The sequence below is a fragment of the Phascolarctos cinereus genome, unplaced genomic scaffold, assembly GCF_003287225.1.
Source record: "Phascolarctos cinereus isolate Bilbo 61053 unplaced genomic scaffold, phaCin_HiC Scaffold_4;HRSCAF=312, whole genome shotgun sequence".
Taxonomy (NCBI): domain Eukaryota; kingdom Metazoa; phylum Chordata; class Mammalia; order Diprotodontia; family Phascolarctidae; genus Phascolarctos; species Phascolarctos cinereus.
In genome coordinates, this window is record NW_027555847.1 from 212472299 (window position 1) to 212494218 (window position 21920).

Genomic DNA, 21920 nt, shown 5'->3' on the forward strand with positions numbered 1-21920 from the left:
TTCTTAGCCAAGGGATAAATAGCTAGGACTTGCCCTGTCTTGACTTAGACTTTGTCTCCTTGCATTTGTAGGGGACAAAGAAGTAAGGCATGTAAGAACAGGTTGAGATGGAGATGAGTAGTTGCTTCTTCAGGGCAAAGAGATTCTTCGTGCCCTGGTACTTTTTAATTCTGGCTCCCAAGGTTCCTAATTAAAAGTTGGTAATAATAGAAGGGGAGGGACTAAATTTTTTCCAAGTTTCATTCTAGCTTTAAAATTCTGATTGTCTAGAGAGAGCAATATTCAAAGTTCAAATCTGTTTGAATGAAGGGCAAGGGGATTCTGTTCTTTGCCTTTGTTAGAATTTTGTTGTATGGACACTAAATGGCAAAATTCATATTCTTTTAGCTGTCTACTTTTCCACCTAGTACCATTATAGAATTTTGTTTTAATCTATCATAACAGTATTGGACCTGAGAGCTCAAAATCCTTAATGCTTTGCTTTAGGACTTAAATAAATGTCTTGGGCACATTTGTTCCATCTTTTCCTTTGGTTTCTGAAGTTGTGTTGTTGAGTTACTTCAGTTCATGACCCCATTTGGGGTTTTCTTGGCAAAGATACTGGAGTGGTTTGCCATTTTTCCAGCTCATTTTATAGATGATGAAACTGAAGCAAACGAGGTGAAGTGACTTACCCAGGGTCATACAGCTAGTGTCTGAGGTCACATTTGAACTCAGGTCCTCCTGACTCCATCAGGGCCACTGCTTTATCCACTATGTCATGTAGCTGTCCTTTCTGAAGTTATAGGGGATTAATAATTTTTTTAAAGAGGTGGAATTAGATAGTCTCTAAGGTTTATTCCAACTTTAAAATTCCATGATGCTATTGTCTGTTCTCAAGTAAAAAAAAATTGTAATGTTATAGGGGATTAGTAATATTTTTTGACTTGAAGACCAATAATAGCATCATAGAATTTTAAAGTTGGAATAAACCATAGAGACCATCTAATTCCACCTCTGTAATGTATGATAAGCAAACTAAAGCCGGGAGGGCTCAAGTGACTTGTACAAAGTGGTGGAAGAACCTGGGACAGTAGAAGACAGTAGTCTTCTGACTTCTCAGTCTGTTGCATTTTTTGTTACAGACTTGGCTTTTAACAAAACTGGTTAAGTTTTTCCGTGAATATAACTTCCACACTCTTAGAAATATCATTTCAGAATGACTCTGTCAATATTAGTCCTGCAGCTCTCAATAAAAGTGGAAAAATGATAATGTTAAGAATCCAATGTAGAGGGCCACAGATTTACAGCTGGAAGGGACCTTAGAGGCTGGTCCAAACCCCTCATTGTACAGATGAGGAAATTGATATGACTTGCCCCCACAAGTAGTGACAAGGGCTGGATTTGAACCCAGGTCCTGTGAATTCAAATTTCTTTTCAATGTCCTGTGCTGCTTTCAGTTCAATCCCACAGGCCCTTATTAAGTACTTACTATGTGCCAGACAAATATTGTGTTTGGTACTAGGGATACACAGAAGAAAAAAAAGTCCTTCCTCTCCAGGAGCTCACATTCTGTTGTGAAGATTGCAAAGGAAATGCTTGAGTCAGTATCAAGTGTTTTTAGAGGACCATGCACAGGAGAAAATATTGTTAGAAAAATCCTACTTGATTACATGGTTAGTGTCTCAATCATCCTGTGGAAAACCCCAAATATCGCTTTATGTAGATGACATGATGACTTGTTTCTTCGGGAGATTTTAAGTAGTGTATGTGGAGCAGTGAAGTGGCACAATGGATAGAGAGCCAGGCCTGGAGTCAGGAAGATTCATCTCCCTGAGTTCAAATCTGGCCTAAGATGCTTACAGGCTGTGTGACCCTTGGCAGGTTACTTAACCCTGTTTGCCTCAGTTTCCTCATCTGTAAAACGAGCTGAAGATGAAATGGCAAACCACTCCAGTATCTTTGCCAAGAAAACCCCAAATGAGGTCATGAAGAGTCAGACATGACTGAAAAACGACTGAAAGAGTAATGTATATGCCAGTTAGTAGTAAAACTTGTAGTGTAGGGTGTAGCTGGAGGCTTATGTGTGATTACTTAAAATAACCCTCAAAGCACCTAGTGTTGGGAAAACAAAAGTAGACCATCTAATATATAAGCCTGTTTTTGGGTTATGTTTGGACCAGGGTATTGGGCTTTTTTTTTTCCATAAATGTGGGTTAATTTTTTAAAATGCAAGCTGTTTCAGGGAGAACTTACAAAGAAGGAGCCAGATTTAGCATCCCCCCCTTTTTGGTTAGTTTGTGCCCTAATTTCTGGTGGCCTCTTTTAGGTAAAGAACTAGAATGGTTGGCATTAATTAAATTGGTCATGATGGACTCCTAAGTTTGTGAGGGAGATATCCTTGTAGTTTTAACTTAAAGTGATTAGACAGTTTTAAGCAGTCGTCTTTTTTTTTTTTTTTTGACAACCTGGGATATTTTCCAGGGAGACCTTTGTGAATCACTGTATCTTAGCTAAGAGAGTTTGCATAATCACACTTCTTCATTAAATTGATACTTTTTTCTGGAGGAGGCTTTGGAAAAGGCAGCCTTTCTCCCTGGAAAACCTTTAAGGACTTTACTCAATGGGAACAACATGGTAGTTGGGGCAGGGTTATACTCTCTTGGCTGCATGGTTTTATTTTTATCTTTGTATTTCTAGTGCCTTGAACAGTACATTGAAAACAGTAGGTACTTGATAAATGTTTGTTGTGGAAAAAAGCTTATATTTCTGTAGGCTTTAACGTTTGCAAAGCTCATTATCTTATTTGATCCTCACCACAATTTTGTGAAATGTGTCCTGCTGTTTTACTTTACTAATGGAGAAATTGAGGCTCATAGGTTAAATGATTTGTCCAGGGTTGCACAGCTATTAAGTGTCTGAGAAAAGATCCAAACCCATATCTCCCCACTGTTTGGACTTACCCCACACAACTTTTGTCTCCTGAGAAGGGAGAGAGGCCTGATTTGGAGTCAGGAGATGTAGGCTTGAATTCTGGCTTTTATCCTTAGGAGCTTTGTGGGTGTAGAAGCCACTTAACATGTCTTTAGTCTTAAGTCTTTCCATCTGTAAAATCATGCTATCACTTGGTAATTTGTATTATTGTAAACCTTAAAACGAAAGAAAATCGAGGCTCCTCTATTTTAGCAGGTTCTGTCCTCTAGCCCAAATTGGCTAGTTACGAATATTGTCATCTTATTAAAACTTGCTTCTGGGGCTAAGAGTACACACTGCGCAGGATGTCTTACCTGGATTGAGTGATGAGGGGAAGGAGGGTGGATGGACCCTTTGGTTTGCTTGGATCTTTGCTAAGTTAATGTGTACTTTGAACTTCTGTTCTGAAGAGGTGCTACATTGATGTGAATTGATGATACTGAAGTTTAACATTTTAAATCAGAATATAGTTCCTGTGTCTGGTAAGATAAAACTGGCAAGATAAAATAGTAAGCTATTGTAATTTGAGACCCAGCTCATGATATTAACTTTTTAAGGCTTTTGTCAGGTCGTAGTTGAATAACAATATGATAACAACAAGATGAGTCAGTCAGTAAATGTTATTGTGTTTACTAGATGCCAGGCCCTGTGCTAAGCACTGGGGATACAAGAAGAGTCAAAAGACAGTCCCTGTTCTCAAGGAGCTCATGATGTAATGGTTTGTTACATAGATTGTATTGTAAGGGGATGTTACTGAGTCATGATTTATAAAATGTGCTCTTTGAGTTATTTTCCCTGATGGGGAGGTGAGAGGGGACTAGATTTGCACTTGCACACCCTTTGCAAAATTACACCCTAACTTATTAAGGTGAACAGTTTACAATCCTGCATGGAAAGATGGTATTTGTAACTCATGAGACCTTTATCAGTGTTAGGGTAGTTGGAGGGAAAAAATTATATGTATGTATGTATATATATACATATATATATGTATATGTATGTATATATATACATATATATATGTATATGTATGTATGTATATATATATACATATATGTGTATATATATATATATATATATATAGATAGATAGATAGATAGATAGATAGAGGGCACAGGGTGAGTTGAGTTGAAGATGAAGGGGTGATATCTGGAGAATAAAATTAAAGGGTGAGAGAGGATTGTACTGGGAGAAGGAGAAAGGGAGAGGTAGAATAGGGTAAATTATCTCACATAAAACAGACAAGAAAAGGCTTTTACACTGGAGGGGAAGTGGGGGAAGGTGAGAGGGAATGAGTGAATCTTATTCTCATAGGATTTGGCTTAAGGAGGGAATAACATACAGACTTCATTGGGTATGGAAATCTTATCTTACCCTACAGGAAAATACGAGAGGAAGGGGACAAGACAGCGGGGGGATGATAGAGAGGAGGACAGATTGGGGGAGGGGGTAATCAGAAGCAAACACTTCTAAGGAGGGACAGAGTCAAAAGAGAGAATAGAATAAATGGGGAGTGGGATAATATTAAGGGAAATATACTTAGTTTTTCACAACATGACCACTATGGAAGTGTTTTGTATGACTACACATATATAACTGTATCAAGTTGCTTGCCTTCTCAATGAGGGTGGATGGGGAAGGAGGAAGGGAGAAAATTGGGAACCCAAGGTTTTAAAAACTAATGTTTAAAAAAGTAGTTTTCACATGCAACTGGGAAATAAGATATATAGGAAATGCAGTATAGAAATCTATCCTGCCTTACAGGAAAATTGAAGGTATAGGGCATAAGAGAAGGGGAGAAGAGATTGAAGGGAGGGCAGATTAGGAGAAGGGGTATTCAGAATGCATACCTTCTTGGGGTGGGGGGGAGGGATGAGATGGGGAGAAAATTTGGAACTCAAAATCCTGTGGAAGTGAATGTTGAAAACTAAAAATAAATTAATTAGAAGCTAAAATGAATGAATGAATGAATGAATGAATGCAAGACTGAAAAAAAAAATCACCCCCTACATCTTTTCCCCAAACTATGGGCCATTTGAAAAATGGTCTGTTGCTATGAGACAATTCTAAAGATTCGGGGATTGAACCCATAAAACTTTGGTTAGCCTTATCCAGTTTAGTGTTTGGACCAATAGGTCTCTTACTGGTTAGTCAGATGTATAGTAACTTCCTTTCTGAAATCTATAGAATAGTACATAGAGAAAATCTGAGTCACTACCTTTGCTGTCTTGTGGTTTTCCTAATAGTTCTGGAGAGGAAGATGTACACATCCTACTTTTCCTTGTCACCCGGCTGAATGACTGGTTTCTGTAGGCAATGGTGGACTGTCAGAGATTGTACTTGTGCAATATTTCACAAGTGAAATCAGGATGTTGTCAGAAGTGCTTTTTGCTCTTGGGCTTATCCAACCAAATTCTCTCCCTTCCCAAAGAGTTTGACCTTTAAAGTTGCCTTATTGTAGTGTTTTACTTGAGATCCAGTGTTGGTAGTCTGTTTCCATTTAGAAGTTATTCCTTTCAAAATCTTAAGTCACAGCAATTTAGGGAAAATTTGAATGGAAGTGTTAAATGCAAACATTGGACTTTGGATCAGGAGGCCTGGGTTGAGTTTTGCCTCTGCCACTAACTATATTTCCTTAGGCTGGTCACTTGGCCTCTGTAGTCCAACCCTTTGTTTTACAGAGAGATAAACTGAGGCTTGTAGTGTTAGTGACTTGTTTGTGGTTTCATAGTTAGTGGTATAGCTAAGACTAAAACACAGATTTCCACCAACAGAATCCAGTCCGTGCATACTTTAATGTGCATAGTAGGCTGTCCTATAGTCCTAGGTAAACTGACTCTATAAATTGTAGTGGGCAAAAAATAAAATGAATTGCCATGTAGATCAGGGACTCTTCAACTGGGATCCACAGATTCTAAGGGTTCTGTGGATAGATTGCTTTTTGGTGGGGGTGTCTTTGAACTTGCATGGGAAAAAATAACATTTATTTCAATATAATTGATTTTTTCTGGAATCTTGGTGTTTTAATTTATGGGATATTATTCTGGGAAGGTCCTTTGGCTTCATCAGACTTCCCAGGCAGGGGCCCATGATGCACAGAAGATTAAGAACCTCTGATTTGAACTACCCTTTTGGGGGTAAGACTTGCAGAACCTTCAATGGTGGACCTGAAGCCTTTCTAGCTAGGTGGGACCTGTCCATACTCAATTCTAGAACGGAGCATCAGAATATCACTCCCACTTTTTTTGGAGAAGAAATTGAGGTTTAGCATGTAAAAGGACTTGTTAGTGGTCACTTGAAATCTAGTGTTCTTTTCATTTTGCTGTTGATAATTAGAGTCCATTTGGAGCAGTCAAGTCAATCTTTTGTATAGGAAAAATCTTTGAAAAGAAATCTAAGTCTCACAGCTCTTCTCCCAAGTTTGGGACCAGCATCTGCTGCTGCACTTGAATCCCTGAGACAAGATGTTGAAAGTTGGAATCAATGGATTTGGCTGTATTGGGTGCCTGGTGACCAGGGTTGCATTTAGCTCAGGTAGAGTAGATATTGTGGCCATCCATGACCCCTTTGTTGACCTCAACTACATGGTTCATATGTTCCGTTGTGATTCCACCCATTGAAAGTTCAAGGGCTGATGATCAATGGAAAAGCCATTACCATATTCCGGGAGCTGAATTCCACCAGTATTAAATGGGGAGCTGTTGGGGCTGAGTATGTTGTAGAATCCGCTGGCATCTTTATCACCATGGAAAAGACCAGAGCTCACTTGAAGGGTGGAGCCAAGAGGGTCATTATCTCTGCTCCTTCTGCAGATGCCTCTATGTTCATGATGGGAGTGAACCATGAGAAATAAGATAATTCCCTTAAGATTGTCAGTAATGACTCCTGCACTACCAACTACTTTGCCTCCTTGGCCAATATTATTCATGACAACTTTTGCATTGTGGAAATACTCATGACCACAGTCCATGCCATTACTGCTATCCAGAAGACAGTAGATGGTCTCTCTGGCAAGCTGTGCCAAAACAAACCTCCTTGCTTCCACTGGTGCTGTTAAATCTGTAGGCAAGGTCATACCAAACTGAATGGGAAGCTCACAGGTATGACTGTGTTCCTACTCCTTATCTGTTGTGGATCTGATCTGATATCTGGAGAAACTTGCCAGATATGATGATATCAAGAAAGTGGTGAAGCAATCATCAGAAGGACTCTTGAAGAGCATCTTGGGCTACACAGAAGACCAGGTTGTTTCCCGTGACTTTAAAACTCTTCTGCCTGTGATGTTGGCATTGGTATTGCCCTCAATGACCATTTTGTCAAGCCAATTTCCTGGTATGTCAATGAGTATGGTGATAGCAGCCGTGTAGTAGACCTTATCATCTACATGGTCTCCAAGGAGTAAAGTGGAAAGCCTTGGATCTTCATTCCCAGCCAAAAAAGAAGTTCCATTACTGGGAAGCCCATATCTCTAACCCATCTCCCTATACTGGGGATCCCATGCTCCATTCACATCCTTGCCCCAAAGCACCCCTGTAGTAGGGAAGAGAAGCATAGAGTCCCATATTGGGTACCATCAATAAAGTCACCATATTCAGTGCAAAATGAAAGAAAGCTAAACAATACCAAGAGTATAAAGCCAAAGCCAAAAAAACAAAAAAAAGACTATAAAGCCATTCAGTCCTCCCTCCCAGGGGGAAAATAGCAAGGAGATGATGTAAAAGGTTGGGATAATTGAGAATACTTCGTATTCTAAAACACACTTTGTTCCCCAGAGGACCTTGATCAAAAAGGTGTCTGAAGGATCAAAAATCTTTCTCAAGTATGTATGGTTTCTTCAAAACATTGTTTAACTGTTAAATAACTATCCAATAGATAAATGCATGGGACTTTGTCTAAAACCATCCACTTTCTGAATCATGTTAAAATCTTAAGAGCAGAATAGTTTTTCCACACCCTTTTAGAGAGGACAAAGTGGAGATAGTATATTTGTCTTCAAGTAGATAGTGACATATTGAGTTTTTAACATGGACTTTTTTTTATTTTAATAAGTTTTATTGATCCTTTTTTCTAATGACAATAATTCTCCTCCCTGAATTCTCCCTTGTAACAGAGAAAAAGTTTACCATAATTGAGCAAGGAAAATATTACATTCTGTTTCTTTGATTCCCCGCCTCTCTATTGAAAAGAGGAGAGAGTTTCTTGTTCTTTTTTTGGGGACCAAGATTGTTCCTTGCATATCATCTCAGCTCACAGTTCTGTTGATTTCATTTACATTAAAAGTAGCCACTATGTCTACTGTTCTCCTGGTTCTCCTTCCTTCACTCTGCATCAGTTCCTGTGTCTTCCTTCTATGTTACATTCAATGATTAATTATTCACATTCATCATTTCTTATTGGGCAATCTTCTTCAATCACATGTATGCTATGATTTGTTCAGTTATCCATTTTATCTCTAGGCTTGTCTTTCTGTTCTGCTACCACACACAAAAAATTGCTTTTTTATTTTGGAATATAGGGAAATTTTCCTTCCCCTTCGTTTAATAAGGAGAAATCTTTAATTTTCAACATTTCTGAACAAGTTGCCACATTAAGAGGTTAGAACTATGAAGGCCTCGTGCCTCTGTTACAACTCCCTCTTTTTTTAAAATTAATTTATTTTGATTTATCAACAATCACTTCCATATGCTTTTGAGTTTAAAATTTTTCTCCCCCTTCCTCCCCACTGCTCTCCCCAATATGGCACACAATCTGATATAGGCTATACTTATACATTCCTATTAAATATATTTTCACATTAGTGATGTTGTAAGTAAGAATTAGAACCAACAGGAGGAACCACCAGAAAGAGGAAACAAAACTCAACAGAAGAGAAAAAAATAGCAAATAGTATGCTTTGATCTGCATTCAAATCCCATAGTACTTTGGATGTGGATAGCATTTTCCATCATGAGGCCTTTGGAGATGTTTGTATTGCTGGGAAAGGTTAAATTTATCAATGTTAGTCATCTCACAACGTGGCTGTTGTTGTGTACAACGTTCTCTTGGTTCTGCTCACTTCACTCAACATCAGACCATACAAGTCTTTCCAGGTTTTTCTGAAGTCAGCCTTTAACATGGACTTTTGAGGTAGAATATGGAGGGCTGGCTTCCTAGCTTCTTAAATTATGTATGCGCTTAACCATACAGATTTTACAGAGCCACCTTCCAGTGTGACTAGACCTTGACTTCTTCCTTAAGTTTCTTCTGGTTTCTCAGACCACTCTTTTAAATTATATGGGTCACGTATAGATATAAAACCATAGAATCATAGAGTTTATCTTGTCTTTTTACAGATGGTGAAACTGACACCCAGATAGATGATATGAAGTGACTTTTTCATGTTTATCCTTTAGGAGAAATGCAACATGGTGTAGTGAAGGAGATGGGAAACCTGGATTCCAACCCTGTTCTGTTATTAACTAGCCTAAGGGTTTGGTTCCCTTCTCTATAAAATGAAGAATTTAATTAGATGCTTTCTAAGGTTTCTTTACAGTTATGTTGTTCTGATTCTTTTTTAAAAATTTTATTTTTTAAATTAATTTATTTTTAGTTTTTAGTATTCACTTCCATAAGCTTTTGAGTTTTAAATTTTCTCCCCTTCCCACCTCCCTCCCCAAGATGGCATGAAATCTGATATAGGCTCTACGTATACATTCCTGTTAAAACATATTTTCACGTTAGTCTTGTTGTAAAGAAGAATTAGAACCAATAGGAGGATCCACAAGAAAGAAGGAACAAAACAAAACAGAAGAGAAAAAAAATCAAACTCCATAGCTCTTTCTGTGGATGTGGATAGCATTTTCCATCATGAGACTTTTGGAGATGTCTTAGATCCTTGCATTGCTGAGAAGAGCCAAGTCTATCAAAGTTAGTCATCGCACATTGTAGCTGTTACCGTGTACAACATTCTCTTGGTTCTGCTCACTTCACTCAGCACCAGTCCATACAAGTCTTTCCAGGTTTTTCTGAAGTCTGCTTCCTCATTGTTTCTTATAGCACAATAGTATTCCATTACGTTCATATACCACAACTTGTTCAGCCATTCCCCAGTTGATTGGCATGTCCTCAATTTCCAATTCTTTGCCACCACAGAAAGTGCTGCTATAAATATTTTTGTACATGTGGGTCCTTTTCCCATTTTTATGATCTCTTTGGGATACAGCCTTGAAGTACTATTGCTGGGTCAAAGGGTATGCACATTTTTATAGCCCTTTGGGCATAGTTCCAAAATTGGTCTCTAAAATGGTTGGATCAGTTCACAACTTCACCACCAATGCATTAATGTTGTTCTGATTCTTTTTTGATAGTGCCTTTAATGTTACTTTTATAACTGTTAATGTTTCGAAAAATGAATGAGTTAGAAGTTTCCAGATTGAAGTATTACTGTTAGGAAAGTTTCATGGTAGAACGGTATAAGTTAACATCATCCTCAGTAGTTCATTATCCTCCAGGGCTTGAGAAGACACTAGTAATTACCCTTATCAAGTTGGCAGGCTACTCAACTTGGCATTATTGTAGACTAGATGATTGGTTAAATCCAGAAGTAGGAAAGCTTCTTGAGGGCAGGAACAGTTCATTTTTGTGTTTCCAGCACCATAGGCATAATGCCTTGCATAATTTGTGTTAAATAAATAGATGCTTGTGGAGTAAAATCCAAATTGAGTTTTACTATTGGGTGTGAAGGTAGAAACTATGAAGCCATTTATGGACAAATTTGGCTGGTTTGAGCTCTTTATGCAAGAGAATTAGAATGTCATTTTATATTCTCCTCAATATTACAAATTATTTTTTCTTTATCAACCAGATGTATGCCAGTGGAAGAGAACTGGCTTTACAATAATTGTCCCTCAGATATGCACAGCATTTTTTCCCCTTATTCAGTCTGTCATTCCTTTCATTTTATTGGAATGTTTAATCCATTATTAATGTTATAAAAGTTAGCTTTATATTTTGTTCCATTTATCTTTTTTTTAGCATTCCTTTTTTAATATTTTAAGTCCCAAATTCTCTCCCTCCCTCTTTGAGAAGATAAACAATTTAAAAAATGAATGTTTTTCTTTTTAATATTTTATTTTTTTCCCAATTACATGTGAAAAACAATTTTTAACATTTGGTTTTTTTTAAATAGGGAGAATTTATTATTATTATTATTATTGTTTTTTTATAGGCAGTTGGGATTAAGTGACTTGCCCAAGGTCACACAGCTACTAAGTGTCAGGTGTCTGGTCTGAGACAGGATTTGAATTCAGATCCTCCTGACTCCAGGGCTGGTGCTGTGCCACCTAGCTGCCTCAACATTTATTTTTAAAAAAAGGATTGAAAAAGGCTTCCTGTAGAAGCTGGGAAGCCAGGAGGCAGAGATATTGGTTGTGAGGTGTGTGTGTGGGGGGGGTGGGGTGGGGGGGGTGGAGAATAGCATTCTCTGAATGAGAGACAGTCAGTGAAAAATGCCCTTAGGTGAGAGATTGAGCTTCTTGTCTCACTGGATGGAAGAGTCCTGGAAAGGTTGGGGTGTGAGGGGCCAGGCAAGGAGGCTAGCTTATGAAAGGATTTTATATTCGATCTTGGATTCACTGGAGTTTATTGAGTTAGGGGTGTGTTTGTGAGTGTGACGTGGTCAGAACTTTGGGAAGATCACTTTGACAGATGAGTGGAGGATAGATTGGAGTGAGGAGAGACTTGGGGGTAGTGAGACCAACCAGAAGGTTCAGGTATGAGGTGATGAGGGCTTGCACCAGGGTGGTGGCAGTTTCATAGTATAGAAGGGATTGTATGTAAGAGATATTAGAAAGGTAAAAATAGATAGTACTTGACAACAGATTGTATATGGGAGATTGAGAGTTAGGGGTAAAGATGACATTTAGGTTTCAAGCGTGGGTGACTGGGAGGATGATGGTGTTCTCAACAGTAACAGGGAAGTTTGGAAAGGGAGAGGGTTTGAAGGGAAAGATAATGAGTTCTGTTTTGGACATGCTGAATTTAAGATTTTTATAGGACATTGTTTTGAGATGTCTAGTAGGCAGTTGGAGATGTGGGACTGGAGGTCAGCAGAGAGGTTAGGTCTGGATAAGTAGATTTGAGAATTATCAGGATAGAGATAATTAAATCCTTAGGAGTTGATGAGATCACCAAGTGAAATAGTGTAGAGGGAGAAGAGGAGGGCATAGGACAGAGCCTTATTGAACACTTACGGTTAGTGATGGAATCCTAATAAAGCTGCCCCCAGCCCGAACATTCTAACTGCCTTATGGGCCCCACTGAACAGCAGGCATGTCCTGATTTAACCATACAGTCTGGCTTTAACCACATGTCAGGCCCCCAGACTCAATACAGCCACTGCCCCCAGATCCAATTCATGTGTTTAAACAGGTGTGTTCTTGTGCTCAACCACAATCACACCATCCATTTAGCCCAAGACAGGACCATAATACCTAACTATCCATCTTGACTAGACAGGACTACAATAGCTAGCCAATCAGAAAGCAGCACCACCAGGATGTTTGACCCTTCCCCTATTACCTAACCCCTTAACAAATCCCTCCTGCCTTTTTAATATTAATAATTTCTGTTGTGTAATCAGGAACATTACACTATAAATTTGCCTGTATTGTCTTACTAAGTTGCTGGTTCTGAGGGGTGTCAGTCCTCAATAAATGCCTATACTTGGATTAGAGGTGGTCTGACTCTGAATTCTTTGAGACGACCTCACAACACACCATGAAACTGCAACAATTAGCAGTCATGATCTGGATAAAGAATCTAGCAAAGGAAACTGAGGACAGGTCAGAAAAGTAGGAGGAAAACCAGGAGAGAGGGTAGTGTCCTGAAAACCTACAGAGAAGAGAGTATCAAGAAGAGGGTGATCAGCAGTGTCAGAGGCTGTGAAGAGATCAAGAAGGATGAGGATTGAGAAAGAGCCATTAGATTGAGATCAGTGGTAACTTTTGAGAGAGCAGTTTCAGTTGAATGATGAGATTGGAAACCAGACTGTAGAGCATTAAGAAGAGAGTGAAAGTAGAGGAAGTGAGAGCACCTACAAGGAACTTAGCCATAGAAGGCAGGAGATATATATGATTATATTTGGGGACAAATGGATGGATGGATGGATGGATGGACGGACATGGGCATATTTGACATTTAAATTAGAACAGAAGTTATCTGGGTAATTTAGAAATCCGACAGTAGCATACTTTAATCTTATTAAGTGCTTGAAAAATTATACCTGTTCTTTCTGGGATAAAAAGCCTTAAAATTTTTTTTTTTAATTTCCTTTTAAAAGAAAGGCTGCATGTCCTGCTGAACAAAAGGGAGAGGAGCCTAAGACTAAATGACGTATTTCTGAAAGCCTGTGATATGCACATGATCTACTTCCCTGGCTCAAGGATAAGGCTTATCACACCCAGGAATCAGGAGAATATAATAATACATATTTTAAGCTCTTGTAAAGTTCCATCCAGGCCAAGTGGATTAGAATGAGGTTGCTTTTCTGCCTCTTCTGAGTGAGGTCTCTGCAGTTGTCAACATCGTCTTGTTTTGACACAGATCAGGGAGGGTTCTTTTGCATAATTATGGCATTTTAGCACCGGAAGGGAGGGCCAGAGATAGCTCATGTAGATAGTCAAGGTCTGACCTGGGACAAGAACCCTGGTTTCCTGACTCTGTCAGGAATTTGAGACAAACTTAAACTGGGGACCAGGTAAAGATGTGAATGATAATAGTTTTAAATTAGGAAAGGGCAGGGGGGAGGGGAGGGTGGGGAAATGAATGTGAAGTCATAGCATTTATTTCTCCAGAGATTTAACTTTGGTTTTTATTTATAATTTTTTTGCTTTCTTGTTTATTAATTCACAATTCTTCCTCTTGCAGCTGATTCTCATGTGATTCTCAGTGATAGAAGTGGTTCATTCAGGGATTGAGGATATCAGTTAATCTCGTTTTTCACTTTCTCTTTAGCTGCTTGTCTTGTTGGAGGGAGAAAACCATGTCTACCTTTTGTGTTACCTTGTCCGGGAAGTCTGGTTGGCAACTGCTGGAAAGTAATGAATTTGGAACTCTTATTTAAGCAGTTGTTTTTAAGTTTGACTCTGTCCAGAAACTGTTTGGAGAGCAGCTGCAAAGTTAGTAGCATTCAGTTCCTTATCCTGCAGACAGAGGTGATTCAAAAACTCCATCACTTCACCATAGACTCACAGACAGTTGCTCATTATGTAGGTGAAATTCTTGCAGGAAATTTCAGGGCACCATACATAAAAAATGGAGCTAAACTTTCTCATGAAACTGGCCTTCCAGATGTAGTGACTGATGCAGCCTTAACATTTGACTGTGGGAAGCCATGTAAAATGCTTTACAAGAAACCATGTAGCTTGCAGTTATAGAAGAGTTTGCGTTGCGTTTCCTTGTCTAGAAGGAAAGATTTATTTAAAAGTCTCTTCACTTTCCCTTCTCTCTTGTAAGGAAGATTGTTTTTGTATGTAAAACTTGTGCATGATCTATGTGAAATACTGAGTGTGCTTCATTCTGACTTAATGGGTAGTCTGTGGATTTTGCAAAAAGTTCAGCTTTATTTTAGTACTAAAGTACATAGGATATAGTAAATGGTATTTACCATATGTCCAAATTCTTGCCTTTCCCCTCTTCTTCTGGGTCCTGGTTGATGTAGAGGAATGAGATGAATTTTATGGCCAATGAATAAAAATGTTTGTGGGTCCTTACCGTAATACCTCCCCTCCCCATCATGAAATCACTATTACCTTTTCAGATGGTTTTACTTTTGATTGAAACATAGCTATTAAATTGAAGGCTATAGATACTGTTTTTGTAAATAGTCTACAGTATGGTACACTAACATGAAATTATGTCTTTGGACCAAATGAATTATCATTATGGATGAAAGCTCCCTTTAGTTAAATGTTGTTGCTTCTCTTCCTTTGACTGTGTGGTAGCTGTTAAATCATAAACCATATGTCCACTGACTGTGGCAGATAAGAGAAAGTAGATGAAGCAGTCAAATAAGCGATCTGAGCCTTAGTTTCTGCATCTATAAAATGGTTGTTTTTATCCAGGAAGAAGTTATAGCAAGTTCCCAACAATACTCTGAAATCAAACTGTCTTATGATGTATGTATAACTTCTTTTTTTTTCTTCCCCCCTCAACAGAGTTGGTGTTTTGGAAGAGTCCTTCACCTGCCTAGGTATCCTCTTGGCCATTCTCTTGTTTCCCATTGGATTTATCTGCTGTTTTGCTTTGAGAAGGCAAAAATGTCCTAACTGTGGAGTAGTTTATTTTTAAATGGAACAACACAACCCAGCTTTCCTGTCCCCACTTTTCTTTTTTCTAATGTAAATGTCTTGTATAATAGCTTTTTTTGATCAAGTATCAGAACTGTTTTGTAAGGTGTGATGGGATAGCCAGTGTTTCATGGGCTTGTGGTTTGCAGAACATGGAAAAGAGCAGACTTACTTTCAAGGTTAATGACAACTCTGATTTAAGACACGGCTTATTTTTTTGCAGTTTTCACTTTGTGCAAATCGAGAAATGCTGTTTTTATAAATGAGGTTCATACTATTTTAACTGGTCCTGCTTAATTTGATGTTTGCACATTGTCACTTCTGTATATTTTTTAAAAATAAAGTTAACTCACCTCAACTCTCTGACTTCAGTCATTGCTGTGAAATCAGGTACAGTGCTCCATGGTAAAACTGGGTATGGCCCAAATGTTGGACGTGTTTTGTTATGAAAAATGGCTTTGTAAATTTTTTTATCTTTAAAATACATGTAACATGTAAAAGTACAAGAGAAATACTACTTTGGTTATTTGGCTTGGTTTTCTAAAGACAAAAACTATCTTTCAGTAGGTTATTCCACTTATCCAAAAACAGCCTACTGGTTTAACATTATTAACTTTTACATTTTAATTGCATATATAGTTAGCTGTATCTTCTGGAACACATGAATTTTGCTTCTTGTACATTGGTTTTAAAAATATATGTAACTTTGGCTAGACATGTTATTTTATAGATTATATCACTGATGTAGAATAAGAAGAAGAAACCTTGAAAGTCATATAGTTCAGTCTCACTGTGCAGATGAGAAAATTGAGGCTCAGAGAGGTTGTTTCTATTAGTGTGACATTGGGCAAGTAAATGGCATAGTCAGGATTTGAACCCAGTCCTGATTCCCAAGCATAACTTATAACATGCATTCAGAATTGTTTTTTAAAGTAATAATTCAGAAAATCAGCTGAACAAAAAATGAATGTTTGAATTGATTTTTTTAATTAAACTGCAGTATCTTGAAATTTATGTGGCATATAACCTCACTCAGAATGTAACTGTATAGATTTTTAAAATCCAAACTGAGCAAATTCCTCACAACATCCTTGTGAGGTAGGTAGGTAGTTAAGATGACAGGCAGGCATAGGTATTCCTCTAAACTACATAGCGAGGACAGTAGTAGACTAGAAGACAGCAAGTTCACTACCTCAGTGTGCTATACTTCTAAGATCTGTTGTAGGCACAGGGGAAAAGCCAAATGATCCAATCGTGTTATTCCATCCAATCTCCTCCCCCCAATCCCCTTCCTTAAGCCTCTCTTCAGTTCCCTTTTGTGTGCATGCTTGGCATGTAAAGAACTGTTTTAAACTTCTAAATCTTTTTAAAGGTAAATCAGTTTCTTAAATACACTTTAATTTCCTTCCATCTTGTACAGAATGCCTGTCTTCCAAAGACTTGGTGGCAACATTAACCTTGGTGTTGCTTATTCATGTGATGGTTAACTTGTATTTAAGGTAACTGCTCAGGGAAGAACCAAAGCTTCCATTCCAGGGTAACGTACCGGAGGTCCGAAGGCTATGTCAGCAGACTTAAACTCGAAGGTCTTATGTTTGGATACAGCAGTACCAGGGGAGAGACAAGATGAGTTATTCTTTGCGAAGAGCTATGGGCTTAACTGTCCTGAAGCAGCTTTATGTATATAAGCTTTTCTGTAGTAGTAGTCAGGTTACCAGAGCTACAGGATCTTATAAGCTGTTGAGAGGAGGATGACTTTTCATAAACACATACAAGAGACCGAGATAGCTGATTTACAGACTGAAATTTTTTACATGTACTATTTGACCTCCAATAATTGAGCTTAAGAAAAGGAAGGTAACATTTGTGCTTTATAAATTTTTGTTTATGCAACCTGGAAAAAATAAAAACAGGGACACAGCTTGGCTTAAATGTGAGTAGCAATACATGCAGGCAATAGGTTAGGTTTAAATAGTTTTATTCCTGACGCTGTCTGTCTGTGTCTCCCTCCCTCTATTTCCCCCCCCACCTCATAAGGGGAGAATGTCATTCCATAGTAGCCCCCAGAGACTTGATTGGCTTTGGGAAACAAGGGAGGAAAGAAATGAACTTTGGCTACCTACACCAGTGCTATCAACACAAATAGAAATGGAGCTATTATCCTGTACATACGGATCCCTATATGGGCCATGCTGACATACTGACTTATGCTTTATTGTATTTTTGTTTACTTTGATAAATATTTCCCAATTAAATTTTAATCTGGTTTGGGCCATACCCAGGAGTGTTGTGGGCTGCGTGTGGGCCTCATGTTAGACACCTGTTTACACTGTTGAGTTTCAGATGAAACTAAATGAAGTGGCATTTGACTAGCATAGAATTCTGGAGGTTCTAATAATTATCTCAGCTGAAACACAGTAACACCCAACATAAGATAATCTCATTATTGAAGACTGACCAAAGCAGTAATCTATTCTTAATAAATGCAACTTGGGGCAAGCATATTCTTACCTTTTAAAGATGGAGAAACCTGTGTTCAAAACCTCAGAATCCATATTTATGGTGGGAGACCCAGTAGAATGGGAGATAGATCATTAATGAATGTCTGTATTTAGAAGTCTGGTTAAACTGGCAGTTTTTTTGTACATCATTGTAGGTTTATTTGACATGGTATAGTACAAGAATCCCAACATGCATCCTACATTGTATTTTGAAATTTTATTTATGAATTTGGAGTACAACCCAATATTCAGTAGTTTTAGAAGTAATTTCTTAGGAAGAAAGGTTCTAAAGATTGTATGTGTGATGAGGATGATTTCTCCCAAGACTGAATATGACTATTACGGAAGGGAGGTGGATTCCCCTTTACAGTTCTGTATTTGGGATTTGTATGCTTTGATTTTAAAAAATAAAAATTTAAGTTAAAAAAACTAAACTTTACAATTTGAAATGGTATCTTAATCTAAGTCAGCACAAATAACTTATCTGTGCATGGTGCAAATTCATGAAATATTACAGTTCCATTGCTCATATAGCACGTTTAACCTTAAAGCAAAAGAATCATTTCTGCACCTGGATGCAGAAAGCATGAAAGCAAAGACAATTTATTTCTATAAAATTATGCATTTAAAAAATAGAATGCTACAATCCCCAGAGAATCAATGGAACAGTCTATTGGTTTGCCAAACAGATGAACAAGAAAACATTTAAGTTATTAATTATGGTGGTTATTACAATATATTATGTTCACTTAAAGACAGAAGTGAGCTCACTCTCAAATCTTATGAGCAATTATGATTTCCTTAATTTAACAGATTCACTGAAAACTGGAAAAACCTTTGTTATATATTCCATTCCTATACAATGAAAGCAGATGTTAAACAAGATAATCATAACATCGAACATGTAGTTTACATGAGGAATAATGATGGGTATCACTTTCTTGACTCATTCATCGAATTACTGGTGCTGACCTGTCATTTGTCACTGTTGGTCGGAGTTTCACAGTAGCAAAAGGATTTTCTCCACTGTGGACCAAGAAAAAAACCAAACAACCAATTACTGAAGAAAAGCTACAGAAATGTTTGATTATTAGCTTTGCCAATTGAATTTCTAACTTCCTTGGACTTAATGTAAATTCTGCATGTATAGTAATGAAAACTGAAATGGTACATCCTATCACACCCAATGATACACTTAATCTTAACCTCCCAAAAGGAACTACAGTTTATATCAATGTTAAGATTAAATTATTTTGACACAAATGAAACAAAAGTATATCGGGTACTTTTTCCGTGGGTTTCACATGAAGATGCCATCTTGGAGGATACTTGGGATGGATTCACTAAGGGGCAAATTGTGCAAGACCAGGAGAGCTCTCATGGACAGTGATCAGAATAGTGGTATCAAGGTCTGTCTTAGTATAAGGAATAACAAAGAAACAGCTGGTTGATTTTAGCTCACCATCAGATTTTTTTTTTTTTGTGAGGCAGTCGGGGTTAAGTGACTTGCCTAGGGTCACACAGCTACTGAATGTCAAGTGTCTAAGCCTGGATTTGAACTCAGGTCCTCCTGACTTCAAGGCCAGTGCTCTATCCACTGTGCCACCTAGATGCCCCTCATTTGTTTCTTTCTTACATCAGAATCTTCTCATATATTCGGTTGTGCTAGCAATCTAATGAAACCATACACATACTTTCAGCCGTGATGAGAATAATAGCTAGTATTTTATGTATCACTTTAGTAGGATTTGCAAAGCACTTAGTATTAGCTTACTTAATGGCACTTAATTTTTTTAAACAAAGTATTTTCTCTGCCACTTCTTTCTCTTGCGCATTTTTTAAAAAAGAAAAAAACCCCTGTAACATATGTATAGTCAAGCAAAATTCCTGCATTGGCCATATCCAAAAGATATGTCTCATTCTCTACTTTGAGTCCATTATCTATGAGAAACTTAAAAAAATACTCATATCCCAGATCTGTGATTTAATCATTCTGTATATGTGTGTGGAAACTCCAAACACCAATAGAGATCAGCAACTGTAAATAAAAGGTTCTTAACTTTTTTTGTGTAATGGACCTTATGTTTATCAGTCTGGTGAAGCCTATGGACCCCTTTCTCAGAATGTTTTTAAATGCCTAAATAAAATACATAGGAATATAAAGAAAACCAACTCTACTGAAATCCTATTATCAAAATATTTTAAAAATAAGAACTTCTGCTGCAAATTAACAGAATTGCCTGGGGGTAATGAGGTTAAGCCCATGGTCAATGAGATGTCAGAGGCAAGACTTGAATCTGGATCTTCATGAAGCCAAAGCCTACCCTACTGTTCATTATGTCATGCTGCCTCAGGGTAAACACAGCAGCATGATTTGGAATCCTAGGAACCTGCTTTGAAACCTGGCTGTGCTGGCTGTGTAAAGCTATGCCAGTCTCTTAATTCTCTGGTTCTTAGTTTTTTTTTTTTATCTGTAAAAAGTGAGAGTTTGGACTAGAAGACCTGTACCTGAGGTCTCTTCCAATGAGATCTACACTATAGATATTTTGATGATATGTCTGGAGTGGGACTGGAACTTAGGTTTTTCAGACTCTTAAATCCAGAACTCTCCACTATATTCTTAGAATGGAGAGTACCTTCTTGATTAACAGCAATACACTAGGACCGTCCCTGGGTTCATACCTGGTAGGTGGAATTTCCCTGTAACAATCCTTTTAGTAGCCCTGCTTTGAAGAGGCTCTAAGATGGAACTGCCTCATACTAAATTCTGCTCTGTAGGAAATATTGTTGATATTGTTCCATCATCGTTTTCAAAGAGGACCGATGATATCATAGGGTGATTATCTTGACTTGTAGGTGAATTGGATTTAAGTGAGGCAGAGTTGCATAAAGTTCTCAGCCTCCCTCTCTCTTCCAGAGTCACCATAGTCCAGTAGCAGGACAAAAGTCAAGATAACTGATGATGGTCACGTGCCATTGTCCTTTGATGCTACATTAATTAGAAAACATTTGTAGTGTTTTACTATGTTGAATACAAAGGCACAACAATTCCTGTGTTGAAGGAGTTTTCATTTATCCTACTGGGGGATGTAACACATATAGGGGAGTAATGGGATAAAGCCACTGATTCACTGGTATGGCATGTGCTTTAGAGTTTTTCCACTAGCAAGGATAACTGGACTGAGCCATCCATCCTCTTATGTATGTCCCCTCATAAGTAATATTTGCCAGGCAGATGTCCAGAGCTAGGGGTATAAGCTTATAACCAATGAATAAAGTGCCTGTGGGCACAGTGGAAAATTGCAGCAGACAGGCAGACAGGAGTGTTGAGATAAAATTAAATACCTTAGAAAGGGAGGCTTCGCTATTCCATTTGTATCTGGCTTCTGTAAAGAAAGAAGATAAAAGTTATTAATATCACAACAATTAAAAATTTTTTCTGAATTTAACACACACAGTTAAGGAACATTCTCGTATACAAAGTAGAACAGAAAATGGATTGTATGTGGAACCATGAATCTCTAGTATGGATAGCTTGCTTTTAAAAAAAAATTAGTACATTAGTTTCAGAGCTGTCTGAAACTTCCTCTGTTTCTTTATGAATTTCCTTCTGTTCTACACCTTTTTAAAGGTGCTTCGATGACAACCTTTTCTTTCTTTTTTTGGCCACTGTCACTAGTACTCCTTACTCCCCCAACAAAAAGGGAAAAACATGATTCTTCTAACAAATAAGTATAGTTAAGCAAAACAAACCCACACATTTGCCATGCTTAAAAAATGTTTGTCTCATTCAAGCATAACAATTTTAAGAGTAAAAATAGAAACATTTTAATTAAGTTTTCCTTAAATGCAAATAGACATATACAGTCTAGAAGCTTAGATGTTTTAAAAACATATCCTTCTCCACTGAGGCAGACACCAACATTCATAGCAAGATCTATTTGCAATGTTAAATTGAGATAATAATTGACATATATAGAACTTGAGAGTTTGCAAAGTGATTTACATACAGTATTTTATTTGAGCCTCAAAACAAATCTTTAAGTACTAGAGGTACTAGTTCCATTTTATAAACTATTTTTTTGACTAAAGTGACTTAGTTGTCCGTGGTTTCATAGCTATTTAAGTGTCACAGATGGAA

General features: G+C 37.7%; 2 protein-coding genes and 1 pseudogene across 2 annotated transcripts in view; 2 read left to right on the forward strand and 1 right to left on the reverse strand.

Annotated features, from left to right (window-relative positions):
• BRI3 (brain protein I3) overlaps nt 1-15636 on the forward strand; it is a 39226-nt gene extending 23590 nt beyond the window's left edge. The window contains exon 3 of the mRNA XM_020965295.2: nt 15147-15636. Within this exon, the coding sequence (XP_020820954.1) occupies nt 15147-15279 (133 nt within the window). The 3' untranslated portion in view covers nt 15280-15636. The remainder of the gene's footprint in view (nt 1-15146) is intronic.
• On the forward strand, nt 4840-11370 carry LOC110193465 (glyceraldehyde-3-phosphate dehydrogenase pseudogene; annotated as a pseudogene).
• A 2341-nt stretch (nt 15637-17977) lies between the features above and the next one.
• BAIAP2L1 (BAR/IMD domain containing adaptor protein 2 like 1) overlaps nt 17978-21920 on the reverse strand; it is a 131243-nt gene continuing 127300 nt past the window's right edge. The window contains exons 13-14 of the mRNA XM_020965294.2: nt 21125-21165; nt 17978-18805 (exon numbers count right to left, since the gene is read on the reverse strand). Coding sequence (XP_020820953.1) covers nt 18730-18805; nt 21125-21165 — 117 coding nt within the window. The 3' untranslated portion in view covers nt 17978-18729. The remainder of the gene's footprint in view (nt 18806-21124; nt 21166-21920) is intronic.